This window comes from Fukomys damarensis, unplaced genomic scaffold (assembly GCF_012274545.1).
Source record: "Fukomys damarensis isolate Sample0158 unplaced genomic scaffold, DMR_v1.0_HiC HiC_scaffold_16, whole genome shotgun sequence".
Taxonomy (NCBI): domain Eukaryota; kingdom Metazoa; phylum Chordata; class Mammalia; order Rodentia; family Bathyergidae; genus Fukomys; species Fukomys damarensis.
Genome location: NW_022900928.1, coordinates 41,512,222 through 41,529,021, shown reverse-complemented (window position 1 = coordinate 41,529,021; position 16,800 = coordinate 41,512,222). Strand labels below are relative to the sequence as shown.

General features: G+C 34.6%; 1 protein-coding gene across 8 annotated transcripts in view; it reads right to left on the bottom strand.

Annotated features, from left to right (window-relative positions):
* Positions 1–4,861: 4,861 nt before the first annotated feature.
* Positions 4,862–16,800, bottom strand: part of Naalad2 (N-acetylated alpha-linked acidic dipeptidase 2) — a 49,002-nt gene continuing 37,063 nt past the window's right edge. For 4 of the 8 annotated variants that reach the window (XM_033764270.1, XM_010633711.2, XM_010633714.2 and 1 more), the window contains 4 exons: positions 14,587–14,851; positions 10,856–10,937; positions 9,549–9,641; positions 4,862–6,144 (listed from right to left, as the gene is read on the bottom strand). In XM_033764270.1, the coding sequence (XP_033620161.1) occupies positions 5,955–6,144; positions 9,549–9,641; positions 10,856–10,937; positions 14,587–14,851 (630 nt within the window). In that variant the 3' untranslated portion in view covers positions 4,862–5,954. Of the gene's footprint in view, positions 6,145–9,548; positions 9,642–10,855; positions 10,938–14,586; positions 14,852–16,800 lie in introns of those variants that run through there. The other 4 variants (XM_033764271.1, XM_010633713.2, XM_033764272.1 and 1 more) reach the window with 3 other exon arrangements.

Sequence of the window (16,800 nt, the reverse complement as noted above, 5' to 3'; positions counted from 1 at the left end):
CGCAGTTACATTCACATTCTTGTGAGCTCCTTTGGAGGTTCTAGCAGGGAAGCAGAGCTACTATATACCCTTGACAAAGGAAATTTGCCTCCCCTATTGGGGGTGGATGTCCTTTGTGTAGTCCTGTACCCCCACCACCCCCAGCAACCCAGGGCACACGTGGAGCAGTGAGGAAGAAGAGACACAGCTGACCAGCCATATCAGCCGGGTCAAACCTGACGATCAATGGGTATGATATGTTGCAGCCAGATTGCCCTCACATCCAAGAAACATTCTTGGAAACATTAGAGGAAAATGTCAGGAAAATTCACAAATTTTTAAGTAATGCATAAGGCTGATTGCAATTTATGAGATCATTATAATTTATGTAAAATCTTAAGTTTCCCTGCTATAGTTAAGACTGTGGATTGCAAGTAACTTGTTCTTGGAGTGTTCCGTGAGATGAGCAAATATTTAATTTTTTTTGCCTGGTACCAGGGATTGGGACCTTGTGCTAGTGAGGCAGGTGGCGGAACCACCGCTGGGCTAAATCCCTGGCCCTCTAATAAATTTTAACTTGATAAACTAACAACGTCTTCCAATACAATTACATGAAAGCCAGATTCCAATAACATTGATGCCAGACTTCCTACCTCCTAATAGAGGCCAACGGAGGCCATGTTTAATGCCCTAAAGAGACCTTCAAATCGATTTTTGCCCTCAGTATAAGCCACTTAAATTTATCAGCAGGAAAAGACTGAGTAGGAGACAGAGGAGGTAAATATTTTAAAAAGAAAACCAATGGAAAGCAGAATTGAAGGACATGAAATTCTAGTCCCATTTTTAAGGTAGTTAAAAATCTTTAGGAAAAGGAGCTAATTGCAAGACTAATTCACTTGATTAGAGCTTTTCATTTACAGAGCATCTTGAGAATTATACTGTATGCTTTTGATCAAATTCAGAAGCCAAAAAAAAAGCACATAACTTGCTTCAGATCTCAAATAGTAAGTGGTGATTTTTTTTTTTTCACTATTGAGGATTGAACTCAGAGTCTTCACTAACATATATCCCCAGTCCTTTGTATTTATTTTTGAGTCTCACTAAATTCTCCAAGCTAGGCTCAAATTTATTATCCTCCTGCCTCAGGATTATAAAATTAAGAGACTGACTCCAAAATCCTTAAAACTCTTGACCATAACACTGAAAATATCTAAGTCAACATTCAAAACCCAGTTAGTTGCTACCATTGTTCCTGCCTTTTTAAAAATATTAAGTTTATTGGTACATTTTAGGTATATAATACAGTTACATTCATCATTAGGATCTTGTACCCTTACCTGAGGTATCTTGGTTCTAATTTTTTCCCATTTCCCAGCCCTCCCTCCAACCCCTCCACCCTTCCCTGTTTACAAAAATATTGTTTCCATGTTTTCCCTTTTCACATAATTTTTCTTTTCCCTTTTCCCTTTCCCCTACCCCTCCCACTTCCTCTACTCTTTTAGACCTTTTCTTCCTATTACACAATATCAATTATACATTTTGATTCGTATTTACACTTTGTTTTTCACACCAGAGAAACTATTCAGTGTTGTTTTCATCTGCATCTCTTGAATGACGTGAATATTTTTAACATTTTTGTTGAACATTTTTCATGTTTCTTTGCTTCTTTTACCTTGAGAAATGTCTGTTCATTTCAGATGCCCATTTTTTAATTGGGTCTTTATATTGGGGGGGTCTGATTTATTGAGTTCTTTATATATTCTATATAGTAGACCTTTATCTGAGGAACACCAGTCCCCTGGTCGTAGGGAGGTCTGGGTGGGGAAGGGGTCTGCCTTTTTAAACATTAAATAACTAAATTATCATGAAAAAATAATATGCTTTCAGTTTTTGTGTTAGTCAAATAAGCTGTTCATTTTCTTAACCAATAGGACATGTGTGATGGCACATGCCTGCAATCCCAGCACTCAGAAGGCAGAGGCAGGAGGATCTCCATGAGTTCAAGACCAGCCTGAAGTACATACTAAGACCTATTTTGGGAGGGCAGGGGGATTCAATAGCTAAAAGACTAAATTTAAAGGCCCGTAGTTATGAATTGTCCCTTGTAGGCAGTTTGTTCTAAAGGTTTATGCATATAAATAACCTTGGCCTGATCATCAATGAGTCTGAACACTGTTCTACATTTCTTAAGTGTGGATAATTACAAGGCCATGTACCTAGAAATATAACTATCATTATTAAAGAAGGCACCCTATCACATCACATTGCAAGGAAAACACATTTTCTTTGAAAAGTTCCTATCTGGGTTTGGTGGCTCATGCCAATAATCCCAGCACTCAGGAGACAGGCAGGAGAATAGCAAGTTCCAGCCCAGCCTGGGCAACTTAACAAGATTCTGTTTTAAAAAGAAAAGACTTTTTTTTGGGGGGGTAGCAGGTATTAAACTTGGGTCCTCACGTTTGCAAGGCAGGTGGCAGAACCACTGGGGTAAGAACCTGGCCCTGAAAAAAAAAGACTTTGTTAAGAAACTTAAGATCCTGTCTCACATTAAAAAAACCAAAAAACAGTCCTGAACTTAAATGAAGAATCACATATGTTTGTTAATTATGACACTTCTCTCAGATTTGTAACATATATAGATGATGCACTTTTCATATATTATTTATGCTTTGATAGAAAAATTTAGTTTATATTTCTGAACAGTTTTTTCTCCTAAAGGAACCATTTGGAATTGTAAGTGAAATTTATAGATTTTACGTAGGTATTTAATAAGATGTTTGTAATCCTCTTCAACATTGTAGTGGTCCCTTTGCATAATTGCTTTGTTTCAGTCAACACTTTGTTCACTTTGTAATAATTGATCAAACACACAATCTGCTTCCAAAAAGTAAACAAAATATTAAATAAAAATTGTGCTAAAAATAAACCTATGAACTTACTGTGGAGCCAGGCATAGTGGTTCACACCTGTAATCCCAGCACTTGGGAGGCTGAGCAGGAAGATCACGTTCAGTTCAAGGTCAGCCAGGGCTACATAGTTCAAGACCCACCTGCACTACATAGCGAAACCCTGTCTCAAAAAAAACAAAAACACAAAATTTGCTGTGGAGCTTATTTGGTGGACTTTATGAATTGTTTAAAGGTTAAATATTGAATCCTGATGAAAAACGAAACATGGATGGATGGGAGCCAAATAGGGGAGCAGGATCCATGGCTACTAGGATGTGAAAAGACCTGGAGTTGAGAGACAGTATTGGAATGTTCAAATCCTATTTGCTGATCCCAAAGCTCTCTACCTTTACCCCAGTTCCTAAGCAAATGTCTACATTCTAGGATACTTAGTAGAAGCAGGGACATCACATTCTCTGTTGATTAGCCCTTAGTAAAGTGCCTTAGAATTGGGAAGCCCAAACTTTAGCCTATGCCTGGAATCGAATGCACCAGGAAAAGTTGGCAGTCTCAGCTACCTAAGATACTTGTACTGTACCTCTACTGGCCAATGCTTCCATAGCTATTTTGATATCTTTGAAAATACTTTCATTTCATTCCTTTTTTACTGGTTGTTGCAACTGGACTGATTATCTGCTGGTCATGACAACATCCCTGGCAGCAGAGGTCCCTATTAAAGGGTTTTTAAATAATACATGGCATCACTACATTTAGGAAGATCATTCTGGCCAATATGTATAACTAATACAAAGGGGGAAAGGAAGTAGGTTGATATGAAAGAAGTTGGTGATATTTAAATCAAAGATATAGATTGTCTGAATCCAGAAGAATCATATTGGGCAACAGAAGACATGGATGAATGTAAGAGCTACTGAAAAGGTAGAACAATAAAGCAAATGAGTCCCCAGTTACAAGCAATGGTAAAGTTCAATTCAATTAGAATCATTTCAAATGTTAGTATTTTACTGATTTTCTTAAAAGCTCAAAGGCCAATTAATTTATGTATGTGAAATTCTGAAACAAGTAGGAAATATATTAAGATGGTCTATGTATGCATATGTAATAAGTGTTTATATTCTCAGAATAGCCAAACTGGTAAATTACAAAAATAGGAATAAAGTGTTATTTGTGAATCATTTTTTTTATGTTCAAAATGAAGTTTTATCTAACCCGTTATAAAGGGAATATATCCTCATACAAAATTTACACAATTCAGAAAAATACAGAGTTCAAGTCATGTTGAAATCCACCAGTCCAAAGTAATCACTGTAGATACTTTAATATATGTAAATTTAATTTTATTACCTTTTTTAAACTTTATTGGGTTTATTGGTACTTTTTATGTATACAGTACAGTTACATTCATCATTGGGATCTTATACCTTTAAATGACAGATCTTGGTTCTCATTTTTTCCCCATACCCCTACCCTCCCTTCACCCCTTCCACCCTCCCCTATTTACAAAGACTTTGTTCCCATTTTTTTCCTTTTCTTGTATTTTTTCTTGTCCCTTATTTCCTTTCCCCTAGTTTTATTACCTTTTTTTTGCAAAAGTAAGTCATGGACAATTTACCACATAAATGAAAGATGTATCATTGTGAATCAGTAGTCCATTGATACTTCATTACTTTTCATTATGGTAAAAAAAGAAAATATAGTGAACACTCTTGTGTCACGTATATTTCATTCTGTTAAATTTTCTGTATAAAACAAATTTTTAGATGAAAGGAATTTATGGATTGTTTAAATTTGATTTTAAAAATCAGTAACAAAACAGGTAATACACAATGGAGAGCAAAACACAGTACTTATTTCCTTTGTATTGTTAAAAGAAAAATAACTTCTCAGAAGTTGGATCCATCAGTGAGATGAAAGGGGAGTTTTAACAGCTAATTCAACTGACACCAAATGCTTAAGGGAAAACTTCAGAAAAATAAGTTCAAACATACATTCTGTGTACTGAACATATCATACCCTATACCCTGTGTCATGGGCTGCATACAGTGCATACCACAGCATCACAAGCTCTGTCACTAATGATCGGCTACTGATTAAGAGGACAAAAACAAAATCATTTACCAGTGAAAGAAACATTAAGTTGCAAATTTTGCACTGTCATTTTTTCATTTTAGTGTATTTGCCTATAAAAGCTCTTCTAATTTCTGATTATCAACTCCTTTCAGTAAAGTAACTGATCAAGTTTATTAAGGTTACATCATGCTTTCTTATAATTCTGAGGCTCTGCATAAAGATGGAGATGCTGATATAATTTTTATAGGTGTTAAAATGTAGACATTTTTGGCGGATTTCCTCACCAAGCCAACTTAAATGCTTATTCGGTAAAACTGAAGTTATCAAAAGATATTACTGACTTTTTTCTATTTGTATTCTATAGTGATTTTACAAGAGAAGATATAATCTTCTGGTCTCTCTGCATGGATGTTTGTTTTTTATGGGATTTTAAAAGTCAATTTTATTGGGACTTGTCATATAGTAAAATGGACACATTTTATGTTTACAGTTTAATGAGTCTGGCAAATGCATACACCTGTGTAGGTGACACTCAGCTGAAGATACAGAACACTCCACTTCTCTGAGAAAGCTTCATGTGTCTTGGCAGCCATCCTCCCCCCCTTACCACATCCAATCACTGATTTTTGTCACCACAGTTTTGCCACATCTTCATATAAATTTTACCTGTGTATTTTTTTCTAGCTTCTTTAACTCAACACTGTATGTACTGACAGACTGCGTATAATGAGAATTCTTCCATTTTTATATTGCTGACTAGAATTTTACTGTGGATATACATAATTTATCAACTTATCATTGTTGGCATTTGGGTTGTTTCCTTTGGTCATGCATACAAAAGACAAAAACTCTGCAGTGAACAAGATGTGAGTATAAAAACATAACATGAAAAATCAAGATTTTTAGAACCCTCTGGCTTCATGAGTCATCAAAAATGATAAATTTCATCCTCAGACTTTCAGCAACACCTTTAATAGCCACTTGATTGAGACCTTCCTATAACACTTCTTTCAACGTCCCTGCTGCTGCTTGAATTGTAAAAGCTGCAATAGAAATATGTTTCTTTACTTCTTTCCAGGCCAAATGAGGGTCTGCTTTGTTTTCGATATCAAACATGGCATCATAAATCCCAGGAAATGACTCTCCAGCATATTTGTTGTGGCTACTTGGAGCAAAGATGATGTGCCTAAAAGAAAAGAAATATTTGTCATTTAAAACAAGTGAAAACTTGTAGCAGCCAAAATTTGTATTACAGCTACATTTCTCTTAGAAGTTATTGGGGAGAGTGAGGTGTCAAATATTTATTCATTTCATAAAGTAATCCTTATAATCATGAAGGAAAAATTTCTATACTACTGTAGTGCACTGAAAATAGCAACATGAACTGCTTTAAAATAGTCTCAATATTTAGCTAATAGTTGAAAATGTATTTTTAAAAATATAGTGTACTCTATTTGGAAGAGAGTTTGGAGTACCCTAATCAAATTTAAAAACATGTTGGCCCTGTGACTCTGAAACACTAGGCACTGCCTATAGAGATAATAACAATGTCCAAATAGGATAGAAGAAAATGTTATGGAAATACATTTCATAACAGCAAGTACTTGGGGGAAAATAATCATCTAATTATAATCTCAATAAGTAGTAGTTAAAGTTGTAAATATATGCCATACCGTGGAGTGGTATGCAGTAGATGAACAGGAAGAGCCAGCCAAGCGTGGTAGCATATGCCTATAATCACAGCTATTTGGGAGACTAAAGCAGGAGGACAGCAAGTTGAAGGCCACCCTGGGCAAATTAGTGAAACACTGTCTCGAGGTTAAAAACGGGGCTAAGGATGAGGGTCAGAGAAAAAAGAAGAACTAAATCTATATATACTGATCTATAAAGATCTCTAAGATTAAAAGAAAAAAGTTCCATTTTTACAAATGTTTCTATATAAAAATATGTATACATAAATCATATATTTGCATACAGAAATATGAATGTAACTTTATATAAGTAGATTTACTTGCATAAGGTGGTATAAAGGTATTGTTATATAAACATATACAAATTTTACATATACAGATACAAATGCACTAAAATTATACTAAGTTGTTACACTGATATTCCCTGAAAAGAAAATAAGTAGCTAGAGAATATTGAGAAGCATTATCTCCTTTTTATTCTACATGATTCTACAGAATTGAAACTTTATAGCTATTTTGATGATAAGCAGTTTAAACTTTAAAAACATACAGTGGAGCCTCAGTTCACAAACTTCATTCTGGTCACAAACCAGATGAAAACTGAATCAAATTCAATAGTTAGGTTCATGTTGACTCTTCAGGGAAATTTGATTCAGTTCTCCTCCAGTTCAATTTGTGACCAGAATCACGGAGAGAACTGAGTTTGTAAACAGAGTAATTAATGTAAACAATGTAATTAATAAGACTGAAAAGAGGATTAAAGTTGGAGATCTTGCTTTCAACTTTTACTCCATTTATATAAAGACTTTGATGATTATATTTGTATCAATGAATAAGCAAATATTTATGTTCTTACTAATAAAATTAGCTTTCATGTACTGAGTACATCCCTCTTTGAGCTAAATCTGTATGCCTAAGTCCACAAGCATATGAATGAAAGCAATTTATAATCTCTGCCTACAGTTGAGGAATCAGGCTAAAAAATAATTTTCTCAGGCCACATTTACTGTGTAGCAGAATTATGTTCTAAAAGCTTCTGCTTGTAATTATTTAAATGTTAATACTAATCATTAATATTTAGACAGGTAACATGTAGAACTATTGGGCCCGGGGATTTAGCTCGGTGATACCGCAAATGCCTCACAAACACAAGGCCCTGAGTTCTATCCCTGGTACAAAACAAAACAAAAACAAAACATAGAACTATTTTTACATGATATCTGATGATAAATAACTGTGTAAAGCAATTTGCATTATCTTATGTTGGATGGGAAATGATTTACTCTAAGTCATACATCTGTATATACACTTGAACACAGACTTTCTGGCTTTAAATGGTAGGACCTTGCCAGTTTCCAACAGGGAACCAGTTTAAAAAGGACTTTGAGAAAATATAGACAATCCAGAGGCATGCAGACAAGATATGGAAACAAACATGACACAGAGATATAGAAAGAAACAGTAGTATTTAGAATAATACACAATCATCTTTAAAACTTAAAATGTTACATAGAAACAGCTAGACTCACTCTATCTGGCTTTGGAAAATAAAACAGGATCTGAGGGAGAACATTACAAAGTAAGAGATTTCAGAATTAGTACTTCCCTAAAAGGGAAAGGGCTTCTCATGAAGAATTAAGCTTTCCACCACTGGAAGTGTTGTTGTTGTTGTTGTTGTTGTTTTGTTATTTTGTTGCTCCTCTCACCCCCAGTGGCAAAGTATATTTGAGGAAGTAAAACTGAAACGTGAGAGAGAAACTAGCTCTTCAGAGCAAGCTTGCACTGAGTAAACAGAAAAAGAGGCTGCAGGCAAAAATGAAAGTACACACTGAATCTAAGAAACAGCACGGGCTCTTGTGGAAATCTAGGACAGCACTGAAAGATACAACTATTTACCTGAGGATCTGTAAAAGGGAGTCATGTAGACAGTAGAGCTAAATGAGCTCTGAGATCCCTCTTAAAAGTGCGCTTCGTTAGCTGAGCAGCAAAACAGCACCACCCTTCTCAGAAAAAATCCTAACATGGCTAAAAAGATGGATAACTGTAAATATAATACTTGTCCTATGGTTCCAATCAAAAGGCTCAAGGAGCATGAGGTTCACTGTGTCTATAGAAGTGCTTTAGACAATGGATGAGTTAATCTTCCCAAGTTTATTTCTCCAAGTTTGGAACTACATGAAAAACTTTCTAGTGCTGCCAATTAGATTCCTGATGCAGTTGTCTGGGATGTAGATAACATGGATCACTCTTCATACATTCTTAAAACTGTTACTCCAAAAATGCTGGTTTGTGAAAGTGACTCAAGAGACCTAAATAAAGAGACTATGGCTGATAAGCATCCTAATAACAATAAAAGGTAGAAAAGAGGCAGAAAAACTTATGGAGAAGTGTGGATTACAAGGTCAGCAGACTGAAGCTTTATTTTCCAGTCTTTTTTAAGCTTTAGGGAAATCTTAACTGTGGGGCAGGAAACAGTTCAGTTGCAGAGTACTGGCCTTGCATGCAGGAGGCCCTGGTTTCAATCCCCAGCACAGTAAAAGAAAAATCGTAACTGTCAAATTTTAAGCAACAACTCTTGGATTGGACTCTTAACATGTTTTTATTTGTTTAAATAAAGATTATTTTTCCTATAACAAAAAAAAGTGTGGTTTGGTCATTTTGTTATAAAGAGTTATTTTTCAAATATCACCTGATTTGTAATATAGCGAAATAAATGATGTGGAATCTATTTTTCTGCTGTCACATATTATACTACAATTGGATGCATTAACTTACCCATTTTCTCTTTATTATACAGAGTCACTTTCCACTCATTGATGGAATCAGTTTCAAGCAGACTGCTTTGCTGCTTTTGGTCATAGTGAGGTGCCACTAAAGAGTCTGCCTGTTGTTCCCTTACCTATAGAACCGCCTTCCTGGTAAACCCAGGGGATCGATGAATGCTCTTTCCAGCAGCATCAACTGGTCATTCATAATTCTCACTGCAATGGGACTTTTAGAAAAAAATAGATATAACTAAAACTTTACCATGGAACCATGTTTAAAATAATATTAAAGATAAAGCATGGGGGAAATAAATCAATAAATTTTTAACAAAATGCATATGAACATAGTTTGTTTTATGTGTTAATCTACATAAAACATCATCATCATCTTTCTTATATTTATAATAGACAGAACCCTATTTGAGAAATGGGTCATAATGGCTACAGACTAATAAAATAGAACTGAAAGCATTCTTTTCTTCTCCATAGTATAACCAAACTTCTTGGAAAGGTAGACAGAGTGAACTATCACATTGTACCTGATAAATCTCTGTGTCCTACTGGGGAAGAAAGGACGGAAAATAAACACAAAAGAGTGAGTGAAGATTTAAGGAGTCTATAAGAAGGGCAGGAGACAGTTGCACACTTGGACAGGGAATCATCAAACTGGAATCCTCAGATTTTAATTTTGTTGGGGCGAGGGGGTAATCAAACAAGTACCCTAGGCTCTCCTACAATCCAAGGGAAAAGAAAGGCTCTTCAAAACTACTTACATTGCTTTCTGAGTAAGTCTGACAAAGTAAATGCCATATGAACTATACTAGGGAATAGTTTATGATTATATATTTTACTTCAGGTATACCTTTAAAGTATCTTAACCCTAAGAGTTGCAAGAAGTTACATGAAATGCAAAAGAGCATCAATAAAAAACTGAAACTGACGCATACTAATACTAGATAAGTATAATTAAATATATTAGAAATGCACATGGAGCTGTACATTACCAGCTATGATCAGAATTCTCATCATACAAAGATATGTCTTTGGTCTTTGTATTTTTTTTTTTTACATTTTGAGACAGGATCTTATTAAGTCAACAAGTTTCCCAGGCAGAATTTGAATTCATTATCCTCCTGCAGACATATCATTACAGACATGCACCACCCCATCTCCCTGGCCCTCGTCTTGGAATTCGTTTTTGGTTTACCATTCACAGCACTATTTCTCAAAGGCTAATGTCAGGATAAACCAACCACAGGTAGAATCAGATTTCACCCGGTCTTGGTGGGGACTGATGTCTGCCTTTCTAACAGCCCCAATGCTGCTGGCTTGCACATCATAACTGAAAAGAAACAATTTAGAGCTGAATGCTCAGATGAGTAGAAACAGTTCATTCCTACAACCAGATTGCTTTTCAGAATAGTAGGCGTCTGCAACTTACTTATTAAGATCTAGCTGTGTAAGTCTTCTATGAAAATCTGAAGCAGCCTCTGAGAAATTTTTCACAGCAGAAAACAAGGAATCTTTAAAATGAAAATAGAAAAGTAAAAAATGAGAAAGCATAAGTGATTCATATTTCAGAGGTTCATTTTCCTGCCATCTCCATTGCAGATTGATAGAAAGCCCAACTTGGTGATTAAACTATTTTTCTACTGAGCCTTCTTGCAGATTCATAAAGGTATTATAAAATATCAGAAAGCTGGCTGTTGTGGCACATGCCTGCAACCCCAGCACTCAGACTGAGACAGGAGGATCGCCAGGAATGCGAGGGTGCTGGGCCAGCCTAGAATACACAGTGAGTTCAAAGCCAGCCTGAACTACATAGTGAGACCCTGTCTTTAAAAAAACAAAAAACAAGCAAACTGGGGATGTAGCTCAGTGGCACAGAACCTGCTTGACAAGCATGAGGCCCTGAGTTCCATTCCCAGTAACAACAACAACAACAGCAAAAAAGTTTAAAAAGACAACAAGCTGGGCATGGTGGTGCACACCTATAATCCTAGAACTTGGGAGACAGGCAGGAAGATTGCCATCCTGGGCTATATAGTGAGTTCAAGGCCAGCGTGCACTACTAAGAAAAACCCTGTTACACACACATACAAAAAAAAATCATAAAAATATTACGTGGAAAAATAAAAATGGTTAAATTGTTTCTTAGGAAATTGTCATTCAAAAGTTTAGGGCATAAAATATTATTTGACCTATACTTTTACCAAGACCTTAACGTGAATTTATTTATTCATTAAATATATATTTATTAGGACAATTACTACAAACTAGATACTAGGTTTAGCTATAAATAAACTATGATCTTTTTAACTGCTGGATTAAAACAGTACTCATCCTAATTGTTCAAAAGATAACCAATAATAAAATGGTATATTCAGACTCTCTAATCAGAAATCAGGTTTGGTTTGAACAAACTTTTCTTTAGTTCACAAAGTTCCTAAAGAGAGTACTTAGGGTCTCCATACATTATATTTTTATTACAAAATCTATTTACTATTTTCCCTCTTTTCTATGCAGTTGTTTTTTGCGGGGAGGGTTTGGTTTTTTTTGTTTTGTTTTGTTTTGTTTTGGTTTTTGGTTTTTTGAGACAGGTTCTCACTATGTAGTTGAGACTGAGACTGACCTGGAACTCACTATGTAGCCCAGGCAGGCAGGAAGATTGCCATCCTGGGCTATATAGTGAGTTCAAGGCCAGCGTGCACTACTAAGAAAAACCCTGTTACACACACATACAAAAAAAAATCATAAAAATATTACGTGGAAAAATAAAAATGGTTAAATTGTTTCTTAGGAAATTGTCATTCAAAAGTTTAGGGCATAAAATATTATTTGACCTATACTTTTACCAAGACCTTAACGTGAATTTATTTATTCATTAAATATATATTTATTAGGACAATTACTACAAACTAGATACTAGGTTTAGCTATAAATAAACTATGATCTTTTTAACTGCTGGATTAAAACAGTACTCATCCTAATTGTTCAAAAGATAACCAATAATAAAATGGTATATTCAGACTCTCTAATCAGAAATCAGGTTTATACCTATAAATAAACTATGATCTTTTTAACTGCTGGATTAAAACAGTACTCATCCTAGTTGTTCAAAAGATAACCAATAATAAAATGGTATATTCAGACTCTCTAATCAGAAATCAGGTTTGGTTTGAACAAACTTTTCTTTAGTTCACAAAGTTCCTAAAGAGAGTACTTAGGTTCTCCATACATTATATTTTTATTACAAAACCTATTTACTATTTTCCCTCTTTTCTATGCAGTTGTTTTTTGCGGGGAGGGTTTGGTTTTTTTGTTTTGTTTTGTTTTGTTTTGGTTTTTGGTTTTTTGAGACAGGTTCTCACTATGTAGTTGAGACTGAGACTGACCTGGAACTCACTATATAGCCCAGGCTGGTCTCGAACTCAAAGCGATCCTCCTGCCTCAGCCTCCCAAGTGCTGGGATTATAGGCGTGTGCCACCATGCCGGGCTCTATGCAGAATTTTAACATATATTATTGACTTGCTGTTTATACCAATTCTGTGATTCAGGCAAAGCAGAAGATATAATATTCATTTTACAGAAAAGCACTCGCAGCTCAAATCACAAGATTTCTAATGGATCACACAGGTACTAAGTAGTATGTTCAATATAAGTATATTCAGTAAATAAACAAGGCCTTTTTAGTTCTAGATTTAGTTCTTTAAGCTTTATTTGTTGTTTTTTAAAACCACGTTAAAAAATGGTCTAGTAATGGAGCTGATGAAAACTACGGGAAGAGAGTATTGAATAAGGAATATTAAGTTTCAAATGTAGTAAAAAAATATCTCCTTAATATTTAGTGACACAGATCAATGAAAACTTTGGCAAAACTTCACTTCCTTTTGTTTTTAGATCAAAATGTTTGCTGCTGTTCATAACTTCATAAATAGTACTGACCTTTATGTAAAAATATCCAAAGTAAATTCAGAATCATTACTGACCACTCTATACCAAGGATCTCTGCTTTTAGATTCCTCCCTATGTGTCCTCTAATATCTTGTCCTCAGCATTCTGACTGAGATATTTCTTCACTAAGATATTTAAGCTCTTTGAGGACTTTAGCTATGACTTATACATACTGTATTTCCTAGAAATAACCAAGTAATAGGTAGGTACATAGTAGACCCTCTGTATATATTTAATCATTTTGGTGTACACTAATAATATATACCCCTAAAATAACACAAGGATGGTTACAATAAGACAGTCATAATTAGGCAACATTTATATTCCCACATAACAATCTCCACAATAATCTTTGAAATATTAAATTCTTTCATTTTATTGGCTAACTTGCCAGAACACTGACAGATTAACTAACTTTACAAAGATCACACAGACTAAATGGTAGAGCCAGCAATTCAATCAGGCAAAATGCTTCCTGACCCACTTCTCAACACCGCTACACTACACTACATTTCATTTCTACCTTATCAGAGACATAGGGAGTAAAACAGCAACTACCAAGTTTTCAGTTATAAAAGGAAAGATAACTGATAACTGTGTAAAAGTAACCTTTCATGTAGAAAACCATTAATGGGTGACATGTTTCCTGAAAATAAGCATCCTCAAAAACTAGAGATCAAAAATCAGCCCCGATCAGCCTATCCTTACCTGCCATCACTATTCTCTTGCACAGTGGATGCTCTCTGAGGCAGTTAAGGCCAGGTTAGGCTGATTGGGGTTGACATTTTTTATCTCTATTTTTCAAGGCTCATTATTTTCCAGCTAGGTCTTATTTTCAGGGAAATACGGTGTACAGTAATAATAATAATAGTAATAACAGTGCATATATGTAGTAGAATTGGTGGTTTCATTTATTTCTCTACTTTTTATTCTTCTTTGTAATATTGTTGCACTTTCCTCCTTTTGTTCCTGTAAAAGCAAAAATCCTTCTAAAAGTAGTAATACGAGAAAAATATTTACCAGCCCAATGTTTGTACTGCCAACTAGACAGACATCAAACTAAATCAGATTCTTATATAGGTGTTTATTTAAAGTTTTTGTCTAAAAAGAACTAGTGAGTGAGGCAGGGATAAAAATCTCGAATGAAGCAGTATTAATCATAATGCACAGATTATGATATCTTAAAGCCTTGGTTTAAAGATTATAAAATGTCTCACCAAATGATACTCCATAGTCTCTTAGTTGTTGATTGTGTTTCTTGGCTAAATTGAAGATACTTGCTGCATAGTTTTCCAAATCCTTCGCATAATCTTGAATATTGAAAGGAATGATGGTAGAGTCTGCAAGCTCATATACCAGTGCCCCTCGTAACTGAGCCACAGAAAGCTGCTTCTTAAACATTGGGTCATAAAAATTCTCTACCAATTCAAATGTCTCATAAATAGTATGGTATACAGGGTAGCTGCTGTATTTATCTGTTTTCTGAAAAAAAGGGCAGAGGTATAAGGATATAAACAAATACTAAGTATTCAAGTCATTTATGTAACCAGAAATGACTATAGAAAAATATATATGATGCCATTTTATCAAATGAAGCAAAAACGTTAAAATCTAATTAATGAAAGCACTACAACCAAATGTTCAGATTTAAATTTTTACCTTTATTCATTTTAATTTATGCAACCTTTCATTCAAAACGCTGCTTCTGAAAAATCGTCTTCTTTGCATTTCTGATAACTAAAATCAAGGAACATATATTCAAATTGCACATCAGCAAAGTGCAAAATTATCAGTTGATTGGAAATGCAAGGTCTTTGACAGTGAAGCATACATATACCTGAGGGATAATTTACTTAAGACCTTTCTCCCCCTCCTAAGGAGTACATAACTAAATACCAATTAACTTTTTTTTATCTGAGACAGGGTCTATGTACTTCAGGCTGGCCTTGAACTTACTGTGTAGCCTAGGCTGGCCTTAAACTTGTAGTGATCTTTCTGCATCAGCTTTCCAAGTGCCTGGATCATTAACTTTTATTACACAATTAGGAGCTACTACAATGAACATAAATTATTACACAGCAGTGTGCTGTAGATACATTTCTTGAGTATTTAATTCTGTCTATTCTTATTTTAGTCTTTACTATCTGCTACCTTATTGCAGGGCTATCATTCTTGTTGCTTTTAGCATCACTAGAAATCAACCCCTGTATCAGTCCCTCTGTAACTAATTGTCTACTTCGAATCTACTGTGGTCAGAGAAACTGGATAACTTTGTTTAAAAATAAATGACAAAGTATAGAAATGAAAAAACACTGAAAAACAGTCGAAGCATATTTTTATGTGAGGTTGACCTTTAAACAATATGGGAGTAGGGGCACTGACCCCATCCCAACACATACATTTGAAAATCCACGGGTAACTTTTTACCCCTCTAAAACTAAACTGCTAATAGCATGCTGTTGACTAGAAGCCTTACTGATTACATGAATAGCCAACTGATTCTATTTTGTATGATATATATTATATATGGTAAAAATATGTAAGAACTGTAAGGGATAACTTTTTACTATGATTTTCAACTTACTGGAGAAACAAACTGCTAAAGTGGGGATGATTAGCATCAGTCATTTTAAATGAGTACTTGTAACACTTGTGCTCACCACAATAGCAATAGGATGTGGCTATAAAATTAGTATAGCAGTACAGAATCTACTGTATTCAATGCTGATTTAATATTCAAATTTACACCTACTTACATTTCTACTACAAATGGAACTGTATATAGTTAAACAATTATATGCATAAGTTTTGATATATTTTAGTTGTTTAGTATAACATTGTAATATTTTATGGCAGCAAATGATAAAATAGACTATTAGGTTCATATATCTTATGCATTCATTATATACGTTTTTTCAATATTTCTGGCCTATGTAATTCATTTGTTAAGTTTTTTCAAGTTGTAGTGAAACACCAAAAAGACTTGCATGTAAGTTAAGTGCACTCACACAGTTTAAACACATGTTATTTAAAGGATAACTGTATCTAGTGTAGTGAGAATTAATACAGAGTGTATACATCTGTTTTGAAATATTCTGGAGCTTTTTTTACTCCTTTGTTCTTGTGCTCTTGATAACCAAAATTGTAATTAATGTATATCATGGACAAACAAGATATTGGTATATTATGCTTTTATTTGAAAATGGATTAAAAGCTGTGAAAAAACCATAGTGTAACCTTCAGTTTGGTTTATGACATAACTTATAACACAGACAAGAAAATATGATATGTGTTGGCTATAGTCGAGTACTTGAATATCATTAAGATGCTTATGGGGTTGGGGATTTAGCTCAGCCATTCGGTGGCCTGCCTTGCAAGCGCAAGGACCCGAGTTCAATCCCCAGTACAAAAAAAAAAAAAAAAAAAAAAAA